At 41.0% G+C, this 22,207-nt stretch overlaps 1 protein-coding gene across 1 annotated transcript in view; it reads left to right on the top strand.

Annotated features, from left to right (window-relative positions):
• The window catches only part of DIS3L2 (DIS3 like 3'-5' exoribonuclease 2), a 176,276-nt gene that overhangs the window by 28,462 nt on the left and 125,607 nt on the right, over nucleotides 1–22,207 (top strand). The window contains exon 6 of the mRNA XM_057367230.1: nucleotides 2,076–2,177. Within this exon, the coding sequence (XP_057223213.1) occupies nucleotides 2,076–2,177 (102 nt within the window). The remainder of the gene's footprint in view (nucleotides 1–2,075; nucleotides 2,178–22,207) is intronic.

Here is a 22,207-nt window from a genome sequence, read left to right as displayed (position 1 = left end):
TCTTGGAAGTGAGTAAGTTCACCCAACAATTGTGAGCCTGTAGCTCAAGATATAGAGATGTTTCTTTTTGGAGGGAAAACCGAAACTGATGKCAATTTTCTGATTACAGCTTTGTTGAAACAAATGTTGAAACAACTGCTGTAAAATAGGTGTRCGTACACATATGTGTGTGTATATGTATATTGTTTGGAATATATTGGAGAGTGTGTGGCTGAGTTAAAGGCATGACTCTTGCAGAGTGTGGAGGTGGGGCATTAACTAGGTGATGTGACACATCAGYCACCTTTGCAGAAAGTGGAAGAAAAGGTCTGCCTTGTATTTCCATGAACACTGGAGACAAGGAAAAAAAAAAGTGTAGAGCAAATTATTGTGAATGAYAGGCTGTGTCCTGTAGTGCAGGGCAGCTACAGGTACAGACAAACCCCTCCCCCCAAATCTAAGGAATTTGCCTTAAAAAGTGACTTTGAGCTTTTCATTTTTGAAATGTATGTGATGGATTTAGATAAAGAGTTGGAGCTGAAGGGAAAGGGCGGGGAGAAATAAGGAATAAGACCATGTGTAAAAAATCTGGCTTTTTGAAAAGAACGGTTTCCAATTTGAATTATGTTGGTCCAAGAGGCTTTGCAATTTTTCTGCATCTTGTCATGGGAGACAGCTTTCACACAGCTGTTGAGCTGCTGCTGCTGCTCCTGCTTCTCTTTCTAAGAGTAATTTGGTCTCTTGGAGGACGGCCTTAGTTTCACATCATGGCAGGATTCTTCCTTTTATTGTTTTGGTATCTAAGCAGACTAAGATACTTATGTGATATTAGGGCTTCATGTTTTCAGGTTATAAAAGAAGTTTTTCTTGGACACTGAGCATGCTGGTAGTTCTGATTTGATTTACTCACACATATGAGACTCAGGAGCGTCTGAGAAACAGCTGAGGTTGTGATTAAGACTTCAAGTTTTGTGAGGCTGTTTTTTCTTTGAAAGACAATGAAGTACTAATCTGAAGAAACTCAACCTCCTTTTTGGTACCTCAAAACCATGCAGAGATAACTCTCTTTAGAAAAACTATTTTAACTGCTCTTCGTGATACTAAATGCTTACATTATTTGACATGTTTGTTGCACTGTAAACAGACACAGATTTTTTTGTATACCAAATTGTGGGAAAACAGAAGTGAAAGAAGCAAGAGCATGGTTAATAATTATCAAAAAAAGAAAAAAAAAGAACAAAACTGGCAATCCTTTAAAAATGAAAATCTTTGTGTTGGCATCTTCAGGAAACTTTCTTTACCCCGTGACGGAAATCTCCCAAACTAAATCTAGAGTAACCRAATACCTAACATGTCTGGGGTGGATAATCATAGTGTGTGCAATTAGTAGAAGTTCTTGTGCAAGGGTGCTAACCCAGAGAATTCAGAGGTGTCCTGACATGTCTGTTACAGTAAGAGATCTCCTGGCTTGCAGCTGGCATCTGCAGCCATTATTTGGGATATCTTCTAGCATTAGTTGTGCCAAATGCAGAATATGTGGTGTTAGCTCATTTGAAAAACAAGAGACTACATCCCCAATCAGACCATCCAGACCACCTTCACAGCGTGACTGCTGATCTGGGAGCTGYATGTCCCTGCTCTCCCACCTCACCAGGAGAGCAGCAGGGGCTGTGCATGGAGCACTTTGCAGCCACTGTGTTGTAAACAGTTCTGAACACTGCTCAGTTCTGAACACTGGCTTTGAATGTTTGAGGTGGGAAATTAATGTGTCGAGAGCTGTGACAACAGAAAACTCTGCACCTATTCCCAAGAGTAACTGTAGAGGAACTGAGACAACACATCTTGAGGGCTTGGCTCTATCTGGAGTAAATAGTGTGTAACTACTGTACTGGCACATCCATACAGAGGTGCTCATCTGCTGAAAGATACTGTATGTTGAAAGGCATGTGGTGAATCCATTTCATTCCTGTGCACAACTGTAGGATGTTTGCCTCATCAGGGTCTGTGTCTTTTTTGATGAAAGTGTTTTAAAACTCATAACAACCGTGATTTAATATATTTTGGTCTGGCACTTACTTTTCTTCTTCTTTTTCTAGGATGGGACTCGTGATATCTTTATTGACGGAGTGGTTGCTCGCAACAGAGCCCTGAACGGTGACATCGTGGTGGTGAAGCTGCTTCCCAGGGATCAATGGAAGGTCAGTTCATTGTATTTTTGCTGTGACTTGAGAGAAAGAGCTTATTACAATTTTTGTTACTGAAATTTTAGGGCCTGAGACAGAGAACAGAGAATTTCCTACAAATAGGATTGGCTAAATTGCAGTTTGTGCTGCTGTTGATTAAAACACTTTATCCATTACAGTGTTTAAAAGAAGTGATACCTGAGGCGTTGAAACCTCATTCTTTGTATGGAAAGGCCTTCATTATCACTGTATGGGAAGGTCTGATGACAAGACTGGTTCCAAACACAGTTGTCAGAGGTGGCTTTTGGTATCTGTTATTTAGCTGTCTTCATGCTGTGGTGTTGGATAGCGCTGTGTAGGTGTTAGCAATTGCTCATGTATTTGACAAGTGTTGTTCACAAAGCTTTAGTTATGATTAACTCTCTCTAATTTTTGGGTCCTCAGTCCATGAAAAGCTTATCTTGTCACAGCTCCAGATTTTGTGGTAATACCCTTCTTTACATGAATGAAGCATGTGTGAAATGACTGCAGCAATAYAAATGTGGGACAATTGCTTTCATTTTCATGTCTGAGAATTCCGCTAAGATCGCTGTCTGGGTTTTTTTTTTTTCTTTCACTCATGAAATTTCTTGCCCTGATCAGGCTTTGTCCTTTCAAATATCTGGACAATTTTATCTTGTTTGCAGGTTTATCTTTTAACACCACTATTCAAGGGCAGCTCTTGCTCCTTTTCTCTAGTTGCTGGGAGATGGAAGCCACAGTTAGCAATTCTGACCTGGGTTTTCACATGTAAACATGACAGAACCACCACATATTGTTTGCCAAACATGGTTTTTTAATTCTTCTTGAGAGTTTATAAAGACTGTTGTTTATCTTTTGGACAGAAGTAATAGTAAGGATTTTCCCAGCAGGGTGGGGACTGATCTGAACTTCTTTRGCCTGGTGCTTTTTACTCATTTTAGCTACCTTCTCTACATGTCTTTGTTTGAAACTATGTGTTTTCACCCTTGCAAATGCAAGGTCTTCGTTCTGGTCATTTGCCAGACCTTTTATCTATTCTGTTAAAATCAAATAACTATTGAAATGAGGGTTTGAAACATAGAACTTCTCTTCCTTTTAAGTGTGCATGAAATGAGTAAATGGCCTGAGTATTTATTGATACAAGCAAATACAAAATTACCTAATACAAAAGGCAACCATAAGTGAGATCTAAGATATTATAGGTATATCCATATACAAATAAAATAAAGAGGTCTGGTGCTATCTTAGTAACCTCTGAGATCCAGTTTTGAGGGTCAAAAGAAAATTTCTTCGATAGCTGTCCAAGACTCCAAGTTGGAGTTCCCTAAAGCTGTGTTGATAACTATGTGTTTTGATCACCAAATCCATATATGTGGGTTATCTTTTGTATTAAACCATTCCATATAAATGGAAAAATTGAATAGTTTGAATGCAYAGATCCTTTGCCAGGACCTGCCAGCACAAGGGCTTCTTTGTAGGCTTGAYAGAGGTTGCCTGATCTGGAAGCTTTGTCTGCAATTTTCCATTTGCATCTAATAAAGATAATGCCTCTCTCTCTCTCTCTCTCATTCTCTTCTGCCCTCATACCTTCGTATGTTCAACAGTAATGATCTTTTATGAATACAAGAGGAAGGATTCAGAATGTTATGCCTGCCCTGGGAAAATGCTGGAATAAATAGAACTGTTAGAGAAATGGTATCTGCCAGCAAAGAAGCCATTCAAAAGATTTGAGTGTTTTGTAATGTGATTGTGATTTTTCTGTGGTGAATTTAACCTTGCCAAATGAAGTAGCTGTAACATGCCAGTCATGTTTTTCAGCCGCACAGGTGCTGCCCTGTGTAGTCTCATTTTTTGTTTCTTGCCATCAGCAACTCAATCAGCRATGACATCCCTTTTCCCCTGCTCCCCAAATCTCTTGCTACATGCTCATGTTTGTATTAGTTCTTTGGGAAAGTTGCCACTGAGTTGCACTGAAAGATACTGCATTCTGCCAAGTAATTCATACTGATTAATGATAAACTGTCGCAACCTATTTTAGGTTTTTCCATTTGTTTAGTCTCATGCTGCTGCAAAACTGCTACTTAAGTGTATTGAGGGTTTTCTCCTTCCCACTGGGCCTTTGGAACAAGCTGAAGAGCCTTCAGTTATTTCTCTGAAAAATGTAAATCAGATATATGGTATAACKGGTGTTCTCAGAGGAGGCTTTACAGGCTCTGTACATATTGGTTTGTTAGGATTGAGATGTGTGTGCTGATTATTTTTATGGTTCTCTATTCCCAACACATTACTCTGTGCTCCATTGAGAACTGAGCTGGGYTTTTTGCTGTTGAGCCACTTTCTTGCATGAGGTAAGGCTGTAGTTTCAGCAGTGTTGAGTCTGTGCCTTCTGTGTTTCCAGCACCCTGGATGGCCTCTGGATGCTCTAGGGGAAGATCTTCCCATTTCTAGTGCAGGTGGTTCCTGTCATGGACYTTTTTCCTGCTGTCCCAGTGTATTTCTGTGTTCCAGTAGTGGCAGGATTTGGCATTACCTGGCACCTCAGTTCATTYTATGTGTGTAAATGGGAGGAAAGGGGAAAACCTGTGACTGGTAACAAACTATGGATTTTGGAGAGAGAAACCTGTGTGTTTACTTGAATTGCTGAGAAAATTAGGAACTGCCCTGTCCCTGGTGAGTCGGTCATTGCAAGTGAAGTGCCTGTGAGGGAAAAATCACCAGCTGGAGATAGTTTCTTCAGAGACCTACTGTGTTCCACTGAGCTGTAATGGTGATACCCTACACAGGTATAAATGCCACAGTGAAATGTTAGGGAATGGTGAAATACTCTGGATGTGTGGTTATMCTTTATGTAATACCTTCTTGAGAGAGACAGCAATATTTTCTCTCTCCAGCCTTCTACTTCTTGGCTCAGTGGTGGGAAATTTATCAGGCTTGAATTTCTCAGCATCGTGTCCTTCCCAGCATGTGCATCAATTGCTTGGATGAGCTACCGTGGTCCTCCCTGTGCTTAARAGTTCTGTTTGTTCATGGATCCGCTGGGAGAGCTGCGCACTGTGCAGTGATGATCAGTTTGTCAGTTTGTAATTTCCTGCTTACTATTCGTTCTGATAAAGAGCCAGCAATTTCAGTGTGGCACCACAGACTTGAAGGAGAGACCTTTTGTTCCCGAAATTTGTTATCTTGCTCTCCTGAGGAAGGTGGCCATCGGCTTCCTGCCAGGCTTGAGTGGTGCGCGTTGCGGTGACCGCATTTGGAGGCTGTTTCAGAAGTTCCTCTCCTGTCYTCTTGTGTTACATCTTGGGAATATTGAGGTGCTATGGTAACTTTCAAATATTTAGCTTTTGCAAAGTAAGGTATTTGACTTAGGCTATTTTTCCAGGTACTTAACCTACTCTTAGCAAATGAAGTCAGAGTATCATTGCAGTTTGCAGGACTGTCTCCTGWCTTCAAGCTGTAGGGCTTCCCTTCTGTGCCTTTATCCTTTGGAAGAGCATCACGATAAAAGATAGCCAGTGACAGGATTTACCTCAGTGCTTGTCAATTACTCTGATAAAGAAGAAAAATTTGGCTTTATTTCTTGACTGATTTTTACTGCTTTATTTTCCACCCCTGGGTTCTTACTATATTTTATGGAGTTGTGCTTACATCAATTTCAGAATCTTCAATTATACAGCGGCATAATTACTGGAAGTCAAAGAAAATGTTGATATTATGATTACAGCAATATTTCATAGGCTCATCAAGGAGGGAAGCAGTGCGTCAGTATAGAGGATAAACTTAACCTATCTTTCCTCACAGCCTTTCTTTGCTCTTTTACCGCCTGCTTAATTGCCAGACAGAATTTGTTTAATTTCAGGTATCTGTTTTGGTTTTTCTTGCAAGATGTAATTTCTTTGGTGGAAGGAAATAGCATAATAAGTCATTTGATATCACTTGGGGCTTGGATTCCTGGCCCAATCCCTGGTGCTTTTAGAGTAGTAGTTTATAACGTGGAATGTTTTTCATGACAACCGTCTCATGTATTGCACGCTACAGCTGAAATTTTAGTCTCAGTCTGAAAATAGTACCCAGACAAGGACTTGGTGCTGCCCAAAAGTTACAAAAAAGAATTTTGGGGTCTAACTCCCTATTGCTTGCTACAATATGCCAGTGAGGTCTCCAGTTTTGCATAGATAKACTGTATATGTAGATCAAATAATGCCAGATTAACCTGCCAGTTTCTCAGAAATTAGTGCAAATCAATGCCTCTGTTGTTGTTGTTGTTTTATGAATAATTTCCTTATCAGCTTAAAGTGCTTCTTTGCACAGTTCCCAGTTCTTTTGATCTTGACAGAAGGTCTCTAAGGCTGAGGATACAGAGCAGTTCATTATGTACTGTGTATATGCTGGATAATAGAATAATGGGTCCAACATTTTACTCACAGAGTGTCCAATAGTGATAGAAATAGTAATTATTCATAGCTCATGAAAGCACTTGTTCTGTTCAACACTGAGCTGTCAGATTCAATACAGTTCAGCAGGAGATCTTCGAGCTGCCTCGTCTGAGCCATACATCACAGATAAATATTTAAACACTTTCTGTACAGAAGACATAAAGTACAATTCACTTTTCTCAGCTGTGACTGTTGTTGGCATAATTACAAACAAATGTGAAGAAGGAACAATTTGATTTAAGCAGTCATCACAAATATCACCACGTATAGTTTGAACAGAGYTACGTATCCTGGCAAGTCACTGCCTCCAACTGTTGGTGAAAACCTATGAAGCATTAGTTGTCCAGAGGGGATGCTAGCTTTGGATTTGCCCTGCTGAATAATAATTCATTTCAACCAAATTCTTCTGAGAGTCAGTTTCTTCTCAAAATCTCTCAGCTAATGTAAGGATAACAGTAACTCAGGAGGAGATGGGGTTCTTAGAGGGTTATCACAGCAATRCTGTTTGAGTCTAACAATCAAGAATGTTGTTTGGAAACATTACATTCATAATAATAAGAAAAAAAGTTCTGGAGAAGTCATTATTGAAATAGTAAGTGTTCTGGCACACTAAAAGCATTCAAGTGTAATTCATGATATTCAGGAGTAAAGTGGGAAGCCTAAGAAGCCAGCTAGGAAGATGTCCAGAAAAGCAGAGCTCTAGCAAATCTGAAAGGTTGATGGATGCTGTAAGGAGGAAGGGCAGTTGTTTTGKTTTTTTAATTTGTTTTGCTGCAGGCTTTACAGTGAGGGCTGTAAGTTGATGGTCACACACAAGTGYGTGCATAGCCCTCCCCATCTTGGCAAAGCCCCAAGCCACAAATTGGTGGAATCTGGAAAAGCTTCATTACATCCTAACTTTCTAATTGTGCCATTCTTTGGATGGCCACATGTTGTTCCACACTGCTGGCCCTGATGRGCCTTCACTGTGAGCTGGCATGATTCTTCCCAGGCTTTGCTTAGCTCCAAACTCACTGGGTATGGAGTAGCAATGCAGTRGATAGCAAAAACGCTGAGAGAATAGGAAGTGCTGCTCACTGAGACATATGTGGCATTGCATTTGCTTTCTCACAGATGTCATTACCACATTTTGTTAATCAAATATCACTTGAAGTGAATCAACCAACAWCTTAACACAGTCAGTTTTAATAGCGAGCACTGGCATGCTTTTTATGGTGTATAATGATATAATTACTCTAATGATCTGAATTCTGTGAGATTGCCACGACCCAGTGCTGCATTCAGCCCTCGCCCCACCCCCCTGACATGTGRAAAACAAGGAGGCAGAAATACCAGCTTTTTGGATGTTGCAAGCAACCTTGCCTTCCTGAGAAGGGCCTTTCCTGCCTGTCTCTCTGATCATAAGGCCAAAACCAGGATCCCAAATAATAAAATCACAAGAAAGGTACAGTCCAGAGTTTTTGAACAGTCTRATATTCTTTTTATTCTTCCTCCTTCTGTGCTGGGTAAGAGTGATATTAAAAGGCAAATTTTTTGGTTAGGTAGGAAGACAAACTTCTTTTTATTGACTGTCTGCATCCTGTCCTACCAGCGCAGACAGGGTCACATTGCAGCTGTGGTTTGGCTGCACAGGCACAGAATAAGATAAAAATGTGACTCTTAGGTGAACAATTGMACATTAAATAATCATTCATTACATGCGGTCAGTTGTTACATCCCCAGTGTAATAATAGCCAATGGGGGTGAGTTCAGGCTGTGTGAGATACTGCTAAATTTCAGTGTGTGTTGCTCAAAGAGCTTCATCTTGCATGGAGGGAAGGGCTCTTGGGGCATCTGATCTTACTTTAGAAAAGGAGTCAAGCCAACCTTTAATACCTGATGTCTGCTCCTGCTCACTGCTTTTTTCTCAGTCACATAAATATAATCTGGTACAGCAAATTGTTTCCTTTAACAACTAACTTTTCTTCAAGTGATTGTTTTAAACTCTGTTCTTCCAAGTCTTCTGTAAATATGCACACATCACAGTAGATTATTCTTAATCCAATCTCTTAYATAACCACTATCATTTTGGACTTTTCTTAGTTCTTGGTTCCTGTGGAATTAGTATTTCTTAGAACTGTTTGGTTTTTGCCAGTTTGGAGACTTATTTGGTGATATCACATGAGTATTTGGAGCYTGCACCTTGTAAGAGTCAGGATACCTGTTGTTGTGATGGGATTGGTTTTTGGAATGTCACGCACRTTAAACTCACTTAACTTTTTATAAACGCTTTCTTGAGAGACTGTCCAGATTTTCTGTAGTCTGGGTTACTTTCAGATCTGCATAATTAGGAATAAGTTTAAATCAAGTGTACTGATGCTAAAAGTCCCATCTGGCCTAAACTTGGTRCAGTGAATGTCATGCTCTGTTTTTTTTTAAGACTACATTCCTAATTTAGGTTGATAGCTGGTGAAATGAAGAGCTGCTATGACACTAAAAACCTGATACCTTTAAGTCCTGAGGTGAGGTGGTTTTGGATTGTATCCCTAAGTTCTGAAGAATAGGAAAAGTGCTACATACCTATTTGCATGTTTGCTCTTGTTATTGGCTGTCAGAGAAACAGCAATTGGCTTTAGTATTTACATGTGGTCAAAACTACTGAGGTTGGCTCATTAACTCTTTTCCCTTGTTTCCTTAACTCATGTTTATTTTTCTTAAGGCCATAAATCAGGGGGACAAGTAATCTAAAATAGAGGTGATTTATGTAAATGAAGARTTGCAGCAGCTGGAGGAGTGACAGGGATTTTTCTACAGCAGGTTCTTTGGGGTAGGATGAGGGACCTCATTTATAAGCACGTAGTTCTTGGAGATAAGGATATTTGTCATCAGAGATGGGATGAATTAAATTTGTTGTTGGTAATTTGTAACCATCTAAGATAAAGGTGCCTGCAGTCTAATAGGTAAGTTTTGAGTCAACATGCTGCTGCTTCAGAGAGCTGGAATGGTTGTGCCTTCTCCCAAACACCCTTCCTGTGTCTTCCTCCAGATGAGGTGAAGTGCAGCCAGGTTAAGGAGATCTACTGGCCTCCCACTCCCTCCCATCCTCGCTTTATGATGTTACTTGCTATGAGTGGAATCCCTTCTCTTCAGATTTCTGAAGGTTATGTCCTACCTGCTGTGCCCATCACAAGCACTGGGAACGAGTCTGGTCTTGGTGCACTCTCATGCAGTGCAAGCTGCTCCATAACTTATGTGCATCAACAGCAGTTTCCTTAACATTGCTAACATAGGAAGTCTTTCTCGCTTGCTATTTGATATTATCCTTCAATATACAAATCAATGTTCTGGAACCTGTAGCTGTGACAATGTCTATTTCTTCAGCATCTTGAGGAATTGCAACTGATACTTTTAATCAAGTTTCTTACTTCAGAGATGCCACTCAAGAGAGTGCAAGATAAATTAAAATTCCTCCTGATTATCTTTTCCCRCAATTTCCTCACAGCTTTAGTAGTAATGGACAGGACATCATTCCTCGGCATGTGCTCACTGATAAGATAACTGGTGTGAGTTTTTGAGGGTCCCAGGTTCTACCTGCACTTTCCAGTTTTTATCCCAGCCTTAACTGCCTGCAGGCACTTTAAAAARCATTGGTAATGATCTAAGAAAATACTGCAGGACAGAGCTGATGTACTAACTCTGCTGAAAAAGACAGAGTTTCCTTAARTTCTCACTATTTTTATTTCTTTCTCACTGTTGRTTTATTTTTGTTTTCTGTGTTCTGTCATACCAGGCAATATCTGCTTCATGAAAGTAGGTCTGTCTGTATTGCTTTGGAGTTTTTTTGGTTTCCAGTATGCTATTGATTCATCCATCTTCAGCTGTGTCACCTCCTGGGGTTGAAGCATTTCTTTGTTTTTGGCTTTGTCTAAATTGTTTTGAAACAGAGAGCAGTGCCAAAACACATACTTTTAATTGAGCAGCTTTGGAAGTGTGAAAATGAAGACTTGGCATGATCTAATTAGTGCTTGTGTATTTTGGTCGCAGAAAGTGACTGGCAAAGAATTCCCCAGACACATTCTCTGTTCTGTCTGAAAAAAAATCCTGCATAAAGTTGTATATCCTGCTTAGTTCTTGTTGGTGCTTGGAAGTCCTGCCTGTGATGCTTTCGCTAATTAGCTGCCAGGACGTCCTTCTCTTCTCAGTCTCCTTGCTTTTGGCTTGTTTGTTGGAATGAGTGTTGGCTACTTTTGTTGGCAAGCTCTGTAGAAACTGGCATCTCTCTTCTTGTGTTCTCTTTAAATCCTTCATGGTGTAATGTTTGCCAGGTTGGTGCAGTCTGGGGAAAGTCCAAAGGACCTGTGTGAAGTGGAAGGAATATTCAGCTGCTTCTCTTTCTTCCTGACCTAATGACTGTTCAGGGCGTGGGGAGTTCTGGTAAAAGTCTCAAGGACAGTAGCTGTGTAACTCACCTCTGTGCCCTCATTGAATTTTTTTCTAGTAAAGTAAATTTCCTCCAGGTTTTATCACCCCTTTTGATGTCAGATTGGCTAGGTTATTTTTTGCTTCTGTGCAGATCATGTTTGCAGCTGCAGCCTCCTGCAGTAACTCCAGCTGCTGTGATGGTCTGCCTCAGTTTGGACTTGTAGCTCTTTTCCCTTTGGTGCAAGGATGGGAGCYCATCCCTTGACAAACTTTCCTCTCTAAAGTGTCTGTGAACAACAAATCTGAGTATAGCTCAGCTGTGCCTGCTAATGCTGTGGGACCAATGCTCTACACAGCCYGACTGCCTTGGGAACAGCTCACTGCCCATTTGAGCAGTCTCTTTCTGTCCTGACCTTTAGGTGGGTGCCCTTGGCAGAGCAGTTTGGCAACTGCAGAGCTTTGCAATGCCTTCCCTTTCAGCCTTCGTCTTGCAGCTGTCCCTTAAATGTACAACTGGCTTCTGGTGTTAGGCAGCTTTTTTGCAGTATCTCCATATTAGAGCAGCATCCAGAGGGAATGTCCCGACAATCCTTTCTGGTGACTGTGCCTGGCTGTGTCACCGTCTGGGAGCAGAGTTGCTGCCTGCTGGACTGCAGAGCTGTGCAGCATCACCAGTGGGGGAGAATAAATGGCTCGTCTGGCTCTAGTTTATTTATCCAGCTGAGCAGGGTGCTAGTGCCATGAGTGAGTGCTGTGTTGGCAAGATATCTGGTGCCTAAGCTCCTCTTCAGGTCTGTGTTGTACCACATAGACATACCCAAGGCTAATGGAAGGCCATTAGTTTAATCTGGTTTAATTTCATAGCTGTGCTTCATGCATAGTCTGAGCGGTGTTTTGACAGCATGGCATTGCTTTATCTATTCTTCCTGCCTTCCCCCACCCCATATTCCTGGAGCTTTCTCTGAAATGGTTTATTCCTTTTTGTCTCTGCACAGTTGTTGAACTGTGGATGTAATATGTTTATCAGCTGAGATTTGTGTCTTGGAAACTGAATTTACCTTTTTATCTAATGCTTTATCACTAATGCATGGTAACATTTCCTGGCAGGATATGCATTGTTAAAATTCATTTGTAGGAACAAAAAAAAGGCATAAAAGCGGATGGCTCCCCTTCTGTAAGGTTCAAAAGTTTTAAARCAGAAAAGGAAAATGCTCTTCATGGTACCTGACATCAGTCCCACCATCCTACTTTCCCATGGGGTGACTCCTATCAGTGCTGAGATATAACRGAGCCCAAAGACTAGGTGTGGTGGCAGCCGTGGCTGTCAAGTAAAGGAAAAGCTGGGAGGGGAAGGCTGGCCTTGTCAGGGCAGTGTCTCCAGCTACACAGTAATTTCCTATGAGCTGATTGAGACCTTGGGCAGACTTTTTGCTAACAAAACCACTACCGCATGTCAGGATTGATTTTTTTATTTTTCCCGCCATTGTCTTTTTGCCACTGAAGGAGTCAGCATTATCCAGTGGTCAGTCATCCACCTCTCTGCCCTCTGTACCAGCAAAGCCACTCAAGCAAGTGAGCAGCACTGTTTTTTTTGGGGGGATGAGTGGCACATCACCACAGCAGCCAACTTCAGTGACATGGGAATGGTCCTGGGGCCTGAGGCTTGTCTTTGAGCAATTAGTTGCTATGAWCACAAATAAACGGATAGACTGTGCTTCAGAGCTCCAGTTCCCAAGCACTGTTTCTGTTAAGTGCTTTGTGRAAGAAAGGAAAAAATAATCAAAAAATAATCTGCAGTTAAACTAATCTCCTCTAACAATGTCTAATGCGTTCTGAGGACCTGTGCTTGAGGGAAGGGCGTTGTGCAAAATGACAGACAGCAAAATATACATGACTCTTTGTTCAGGGTTTTGAGGTATTAGGAAATAGAGCTCCCAACACTGGCACATCACTCCCTGATTAAACACTGTGGTTTCACCAGCTCAGGATTGATTACTTTAGAAAGCATTAAGTATTTGTCAAATACTCTTCCTTCGGATACTTGACATCCGGATCCTTTTGTCTTCATCAACTTGCCTCAACACCTCTGCTGCTCAGCAGGCTGGGTGTGCTCCCTCCTACCCCTCCTCCTGGCCCCAATGCCATGCCCTGCACTGTGTCTCRGCCTTAAATTGTTGCATAAAATAGCTGGTTGCACAGGTTGATCCATGTTGGTTGGATGAGGTGAGGGACCAGGATGATATAAAATATTTCTCTCTAATGAGCAGCTCTGTGCCCTTGAGTCTATTACTCTTCCCCTTTGCAGATGTGAGGAGGGTATAGTGTGGTTCCTATGTTCTGGCTAGCAAGACACCCCAGGAAATGCTCTTTGTTTAAAGTCTGTTCACCATTTCTAGTGAAAAGTGTTTTTCCAGCTGAATCCATAGCTGGATGTACTGTACATTATAGGATTATGTTACTAAAAAAAAATAATGAAAACCATCAGCATTATATTTTAAATTTGCCACTGGTGTTATTAGTTACTGCCACTTTTTAAAATTTTTCAGATCTGTTTTTCAGGGTTAGTCAGAGGAGCATTGGAATAAAGATCTTCCTGCCTGTGTTGCATCCCCTCAGCTCTGAAATGAAAAGCAAAGCRGGCTTAGCAAAACCACTGCTCTCCCCCAAGATATGCCAGTGAAAGTTGCTTTATTTCTTTACCAGGAATAGAAAACCTTTCCTTCACAATACAAATATGYCCTCCCAAGCATTAATTATTTTTGATCCATGGTTGTGAAAAAAATTCTGTCCCAAAATTGTCAGATTTTTCCAGCATAATTGGAAGTGGATACCTTTAGGATCTAGTAAATCATACAAATGTACATGRCAGTGTTGATATGATAGATGAGTGTGTTGGGCCAGTGATGAGGAAACTTCATCCTAAGCGGTTTGTTGGCTTACCAGATGGGAATGAGCCACTCCCTGTGGAGGTCAAGAGTACACTGGTATTTGTGTGGCAATTTTTGACTGTTCCAATGAAACAGAATTCCTAAACAATGTATAATTACATGAACCGTAGTTGCTTTGCAAGGTCTTGTGCTAATATACTGTACTAACTTACTCTACTCAAAGTTCAGTGTTTTATCATTAAACTATGACCATTTTTTGTATTGGGAGGGCTGTGGCATGCTTGTTTCACAATACCTCAGTTGCAATATCCATATGTTTTATATGGCATGCTGTGAACATACAGGTGAGAACAGTGTCTATAATGAGACTAATTTGTCTAATTTGTATTAATTTACCTTGACTGCTAAATTCAAAGCACCATAGCAGCTTTCTGTTTTTCTGTGAGGTCAGGTCTCAGTGCTTCTAGGGCTYATTGTTGAATACTCTTGGCAGTTTTGAAGCTGTTAAATGTCTGAGTTGCATTTTTCAGTTACAAATTCATAGCTTTCTTCAGTGTCATTTGAAGTGTAATTTGGTGGGAGCAGCTCATAAAGTCATGATGAGAGGATAAAATAAGAGGCCTACAATTGAATGATGTGAGAAGTGAAACTGGTTTTCATCCAGTTTTTGAAGTATTGGCTTTATTTTTAACAAGCCTAGACTAAAGGTTTGATAAATTAGGGGGGTATGGACTGAATTAGGCAAATAAAGTAATATTCTGTTAAGAAATTATGAAAAMCMTTCATGTTGTAGAACTTAGGTAGAAGATTTTAATTRTACTCCTAGGACTGCRAAGTGCAGTAAAATAACTTCTGGGMRGTTTTAAGGCAACTTTAYAGTGTGGTCAAATTAGAAGGAAAATTATTAGCTAAGAACAGAGAAGTTAGTTTTATTTTGGTGGAGYGCTATTAATATTTTACAAGGAAGCAGGTTTGATCATGCACTTGGTGTGAAGTTTGTGATGCCAATAGACTTTGTTCTGCAGAAGCCTCTCTGGGAGGGTTTGAAGGTTCAAATCTTTAGGGGAAGGATGCGTTTGGTGGAGGTGCCTGGCAGTGTCTGCTCACGGCTGGCAGCACAGGTGAATTATTGTGGGGTCACTCCCTGGAGCTGGAAGGCTTGGTGTGAACTGCTGGGTTATCGATAACCTTTTGTATGTTTAACGAGACAAATCCTTCCGTTCAATTGTTTCGCTGTGAGCAAACGCTTATCACCGGATGATTTTGTGTACCTSGTGTCCCTTTGAATTTGTTTTGGATCTGGGACTGTAAAAGCTGGTGTGTGGAAKGGGGTGTTGCAGGGATGAAGCAAGCATCCCCCACCTTGTTAGAGTTGTTTAAGCACAAGAAATGCAGTTGCTCCCAATGCTTACGTGCAACCTCCGGGTGTCATTTGACTTCACCCAGTGCTGTGTAATTGCAGTAGGGGTTATAAAGTAYTTTATTCCACAGTCTGTGGTGAGGATGGGTAGGCTGAGGTGGGAGAGCGAGTGCATGTTTCAACCCTTTGCATCACTGATCTCCACCCCTCTGTGACTTTCTGCCTTTACTTGGTCTCTGCACATCCTCCATCTCTCATTGCCAGGGCCCAGTGTAGCCAAACTGTGGAGGTGGAAGTGGTAACTTGGGTTCCAAATGGAGCAGCGGGATTTCAGTTTGCATCCTCAGCAGCCTGAGGACAAACTGCTCTGTGACGTGGTTTCTTTTCCTGATAACGGTGTTATGGCACAGTTGTATCAGGGTATGTGGTAAACCAGCAAATAAACTTCGAGGGTTACCRGGTATTTCAAAACAAGGCAGGGAATTTAAGGAGATTTTAAGCAGCAAAGAAGTGGAGGACAGTGTTTTTCTGGAGAGGGCATTAACTTGCTTTCCACCTGTCCTTAGCTCTTGAGACAATGTAGGTACTCTGGGTACTGATAGTCTTACACGTGGTGCTTGTTATCCATGGGTAGAATGGAAGCAGGCAATCGTGAAGTTTGCCGTGCTAAAGCCAACAAATAAACTGCTTTTGCTGGTGAGAAAGCAAATGAAAGGGGTTTCCTAAAGCTGTGGGCCGCCCTGGGTAGGATCTGAGATTTTGCCCATCTTCCTTTCCTGTTTTATCAGCTAAGATGAATGGTGAGTCAGTGTACGCTGTAATGGTGTGTTTCATTATTGGAGACCTGTCAGAAGAGTTGGTTAATAATCCAGAGCATTTGGATTCAATGTGATAAAACTAATCATAACAAAGTACTTCAGTGCCYAACTTGAAGCTGTGAAGAAAATCCTGTTATCTTAAAAGTATGTGTATATGAAAGGGCTAATTTTTTCTTTCCTAACAAGATAAACATAAACTCATTGGTGAGTTGCTGAGCAGCAGTACTGTTTCCAGAGGCTGCTTTCCAAACTTCYCTCAGATGAAGTGAAACTGAGATTTAGTGCTGTCACTTGTGGAGTTTCWAGAATATACTTCTCAAGACCATTGAAGTTACATGGGAGAAGTTGTTATGGATTCAGCTTATTTAATTTATATCTAAATAGTTATAGTGGACATAAATTTTCTTTCTTCATTTTTTTGGAACAGCCTGCCTTTTTGCTGGGTGCTTTTTTCTTTTGTCAAGTTGCTTAAACAATTTATCATTAACACATTTACTGTATTACAATTTAACTTTGTAAATATTATTGAAATAACTTCTTCTAGGTAAGGAAAATTGTAAATGTCATCCCTACTTACTTTAACCCAGAGGAAAAGACTGAACTTTGTGAAGTGAAGACTGCTTTGAGTTGATCTGTGTGAAACAGCTTTGAATTTCCKGGGCTTGTTTAATGAACATATTGAAAGCCCAGTGTAGCTGCCTGTCTCAGATCCAGTAATTATATACGATGTACTGCAAGGGAGAGATAGTCTTTCCCTTTCTGGTTAGAAGGACTAGCAATCTGTCATTGTTGGTAATGAATGTTTGCAGGTAGCACAGTCCAGATTTAGCATTTGAGCTGGCTTCCTTGTAAAGATTTGGTTTGATTTCCTTGTTCTGTAATTTCCAGTGCTCAAGTGAGAGTTCTTGTTGGATGACTAACACATTTCGGCACTGCTTAAGGGCTCTTTGAAAACCCAGTGTTTTTCATATATTAAATATTTTATTAATGACATAAGCAGGTGTCAAGGCTAGTTCACAGTCACATGTTTTTGAGCCGTGCTTCTGAATTTTGCGATTCTCAGATTTATTTTGTAAGTGTTGAATGGGGTTAACACTTGATGCTGTTCTGCTTCCCCACATGGCCCATTAGCACCTTGGCWTTGTACCTCTTTAATGTAACCAAGTGCATATTTTTTCTTGTATTTTTGCATTYTGYRTTTCAGTCTTTGCTGCATGTTTTAAGAGAACTGGGAGTGTGCTCAGAATATTGAGAGGAATGTACTGCTAAAGGTGAATGCTGATKCTTTCTGTTTGAGGTATAACTCTTGTGGGCAGTGACACAGGAATTTCATCGCTGCTTTTCCATAGCCTGTGAGATGCAGTTTGCTGCAGTGTGCAGCCATCCATTTCCTGCTGGCACACAGAAGGTATCCTGAGCAGAGRGGAGAACTCAGGACAAGTTGTAGGGGAGTTTGTCAGTGGGAATATGTGGCTGTTGTGTGACTGAGCTGCACATGTTTAGTGGTGGACTTCATCAGACTAAASCAAGAGTTATAATTGACAAAACTGAATATAAATCCTGTGTTGCTAATATTTGGGAATGGCCAAGCTGTTAGGACTTGGAAGTATGATTCAAAGATTTGCCAAGTTAGCCTGTGATGATCACTAGGAGAAGAGTTTGCCTAGGAGGARTGAGTTTTAAAGTAATTCAAGACTTTCTAAAAAAAAGCCCACTCTTGCACAATCAGAGTTTAATGACCAAGGTGATGGCTTTATCCTGCCATCATCAGTGTTTAAATCCCCAATATTTTTTTATTTGCACCTGTTTTTGCTGATCTCATAATTGGCCATTGTTACAGAGTGCATGTGGAATTTGGTTGAGAGACCAACTTTTCTTTTTGGATGGAATGCAAACTACCTATTGCAATAAAGTTTCTGCACTTGTGATTATGGGCACTGTCAGTATTTCCATTATAAATTTCTGGATTTTTTTGTAAAGGAGCTTAAAACTAAGTTGTAAAAATTTGTTCTTGGCAGGGAACTTGTGTACAACATCTCAGCTCAAGTAAGACTTTTTGATGAATTTTGAGAGAGAGAAGGAAAACCTGAACTGCTTTGTAAGYTGAGGTTACATAGGTGAAGTATACACTGAAATCTCCTGTTAATGGAACTGAGCTTGTAAGGAAGTACCACAACAGAAAACCCCATTGTTAGTCCCTTGTCCTGCATTACATTTTAAATTGAGTTATAACAATYGAGTGTAACTTTTGATTCATTCTGTGGAAAAGCTTTTGATGGAACAACATTTATTGCCAGAGAGGAGAAACAGACCAGAGGGTACCTGGCATCAAGAAGCAGGGAACTCTGTAGTGGCCAGCCCTACCACCACAGGGAAAGGCTCTTTTATGGTAATGATAAATCTATTTCTGAAGCAAAGCAGTAAAAATATGCCATTCCTATTTACTCTCAATTTTTCAGTGCTGCAGGAGATGCTCTGAGACCATGTTTAATCAATGTGTATTTTCAGTGGATCAAATAAACCTGAATATTGACGTCATGAAAATAAGCTGAGAAGCCTGGTGGTGGATGCTGATCCGTTTTACTCTTCTAATAAACACTGCTTCAAAATTTAATGAAGCATGCCATGTTGCTAAAGGTAAATGCAAACAAACTGAGCTACAGACTCTTTGCTTGAGGTGCTGCTGCTTAATGAGATTCGTCACCAAGTAATGTGAGCAGATCGTGGTGACGCAAATGCCAGCAGTCATTCCCTGCCCCATTTCAGGAGAAAACCTGGTGATGCTGATTGTTTTCACTAGAAGGAGGAAAAACACTGCAGCAATATAAGTTTTTAGCAAAATGTTGAGCATCACTCACCTTTACTATGCCTTGGGATCGTAGTTTGCTTTAACTTCTGTTGAGAAGGGCTCCCTTCAAATGCAATCTCTGTGTAACCTTGTTCTCATCTATTCCCCCTGTTAATGTGCTTTGTTTTTAACAGAAGCTTCCTAAAAGTTCTGTTGAGCATCCACAGTGTTGTGCATGGTTTGGTGCAGCACTCAGCATGGTGTGTCCCTGGTTCTGRCTGGGGCAACACAGCACAACTGAAAAACAAATAACCCTGGGAAGGGAACATTTTGTCAGAGATAGGGGTGTGTGGAACCTGTGCCTTCAGTGGACATTTTTGTGCTTTCCAGCAGACATAGATATACCAATCCCCTGGAGACAGACCAATGACTGTGCTTTTGTGCTTTTCCTTCTGGAATGTCCTCTGTTGTGGCAGGCTTTGTGCTGTTTTTGAAAAAGAGATCAGTTCTTTGGTACCGTTGCTGTTACGTGTGTATCATGAAACTGTATAATAAAAAGTCACAATAGAAAGGTTCTGGAGAACACCTTGAACTAGTTTTGCTGCTGAAAGTGAGTTCGGTGAAGGTTTTATGAGAACTTTAAGTGTTTTTGTTATTATAATAGACAATTAGTGTAACATTTTAGAATCAGGTAATTTAGTTCTAAACTAGTCGAAATTTCGGTTTTAAATGTTTTTTCCAATGTATGAACTAATTTTGGAAAGGCACAGATAACCAAATGGTCAAAAATTCTTATTAGTAAGTGCCTGAAACTTAGGAAGAGATAGCTATACTATGGTTGTAACTGTGGAGTTATTTACAAGTTTGCTTCTGTTTTGCTGCTCTAATGATATTTCTAGGTGTGATRCAACTGAATGATGTCTCAGGTCATCTTTAAATAGAAATTCARTAATTGCTCTGTTTAGTGATGAGCCTGTTAGTTTTGTGTTCAGAAATAAGATTTTTTTTTTTTTTTAAATCCCAACAACAGAAAAAATAAGTGTTGTTCCTGCTGTGAAATCTACAGTTCTGAAAYCCTGAACATGGTCTGTGGTTAAGCCTTTGGTCCCTGGGTGGGAAGAAGAGACAAAGCCTYTCTCTGTTCACAGAAAGCTAACTGATGTGTTATTGTCTCTGATAAGACCTCGAGAGTTAAGTAATGCTTTGAAGTATTTGAAAACATTAATCCTCGCATGTGCATGTAAACCAAGTATCTTCCCAATTTTCTGAGTGGAGAAACACCTCCCTTGCTTTCTCCCGGGACGCCTCCCTCCCACAACTGCCTTAATGTGTTTTTCTTTGGCATGCTCTTCTTTAATACCTATGGAGCAGAGCGACCTAAAATATTTAATGAATACTTAATATATGAAAATTGTTCAGGTATTTGTGTTTGTTGTCTTACCACGTGTGCGTGCCTTGCTATTTTCAGCCTTCTTTTCACACTTGGACTTTGCTTTGCCAGCTGTGTGAAATTCAGGTGTAACATCTTCAGGAGAGAGTGTGCAGGTCTGCCTAGCRCAGTGCCAAGTGCTGCAAACTGGGCAGCTTGGCTTGCGTGACTTTCCAAAAGTCATGGGCAACTGAGAGCAGGATTGTTTTCTTTGAGCAGGATTTCTTTCCTTATGCACTTTGTAAGGAACTTGTTGAAAGTCTAAGATAGATATGGAAGCCTGGGATTTCCTGGCTGTAATAGTGATTTAATGCGAAGTCAGTCCCACTTGCACTTTCTAACTAGGCGTTCAAGGACTCCTTGCCTAAGTAAATAGATTTGTAGCAGTTTTAGGTCACAGGTGAGCCTTCCCAGTTTGGTAATCCAGTCTGTGTATTTGCCGGAATCTTTGAGCAAAATTGTGCTGCTGTCATCTGCCTSTTGTCTTCCGCAGTCACTTGGTGCTGTGTGTGTTGTGAGATTGTGACCAAGGGTCAGAATTTGCTGGTTTCAAGTCAAGTGAAGGAGTACATTTGCTTCACAGCTTGTCTTCTCTTCAGAAATTACTTTAAGGGACACAGAGAGGTCTCAACAGTTGAGGAAGCTATTCTCTTTTATTCCTCAGTGAATCATCTGTTTTTCTTTTCCTCCACTTACCGTGCTTGCAGGGATTATCTCCTCCAGTTCCTTTCCTCTGTGGGTGGTCCTCTTCAGCCTGGATACCCCTGTTCTGTCACAGCTTCCCCTGAGCACAAATCCTTTCCTGCCCKTCCTGGGGTGATGGGGAAGGTGCTGAATTCTTGGTGGTCTTGGTGTGCACAACTGAAAGTGGCAGCAGTGCGGCGTGGCAAAGCACAGGTAACATAACAGTAGTTATGTCTCAATCCATTTSCTAGAGGATGGAGCTGCTCATTGTTAGAACCACTCTGTCAGAGGGTACCTGGTGGCTCCTGCATGGAAAATGTAGTGTTAAAGTGGAGTTCCAGTCTTCTGTTGCTAAAAGTTTCCTCCAATGTGTCTCCATCACCTGTTGTCAAATCCCCTTACTTTCACGCCAAACCATCACTATYTGCAAAGGAAGCACTGGGTGGTTTTGTGCAGGTGACTTCAACAGTATTGTGCTGGCATTGGGGGAGGCTTTTGTTCTTGGCTGGAGTCATATTTTAATGCAACTGAAATCTGATTTAGAAATTAACGTAGATGCCAGTTTCCCTGGTGTGACACAGTAAAGACCATAGGATTAGGAACCAATTTTSCTGAGCTGTTTTTGTGGGGTTGACAGGCATAGGGGGATGCACTCAGCCCAGAGCAGCTGCATTTTGCTTTCCATGTCCTCAAAGGAGCCGGGGAAACACAAAATAAATGTAAAAATGTTCCTGCAGAAARCAAAAAGAAATAAAGACAGGATAGTCCAGCAGTTGACTGAATGCAGTCATGAAGATRGATGACTGGGAAGGCCAAGGAATGAAGAACTATTTGAAGTGCTCCTAGAGTGGGAGTCTCAGTGACGCTCCAGTGATGACTTATTTAGGTTCCTGATGATCTTATCCCACTGTGTGAATAAATAAGCAGACCTGGGCTGGTGGAAGACACCAGTCAAAGGAAGTTCCCACTGGAGCATACATAGTCCGAAAACTTCCATAAATTGTTCTGTAATATGACAGTTTCCAATTAYGGGTTTTCATAATAAGGAGCTTACTGGCAACCAGTAATGCAGTCAACTGTGGAAATTTCTATTGCTTTTTTTGGCCCCTGTGCACTTCCTGAACAGTGTATGTTTTGTCCCAGGTGTCCCATTCTGGTTTTTGAAAGTGTATTACAACRTGCATGGGGCTGAGACCCCTGGGAGCTGGCACTTGGAGCCCAAT

Source organism: Malurus melanocephalus, unplaced genomic scaffold (genome assembly GCF_030028575.1).
Source record: "Malurus melanocephalus ecotype Western Australia unplaced genomic scaffold, MMel_1.1 scaffold_75, whole genome shotgun sequence".
Lineage (NCBI taxonomy): Eukaryota > Metazoa > Chordata > Aves > Passeriformes > Maluridae > Malurus > Malurus melanocephalus.
The sequence above is the reverse complement of the archived record's forward strand: the minus strand, read 5'-3'. Positions and strand labels throughout refer to the sequence as shown.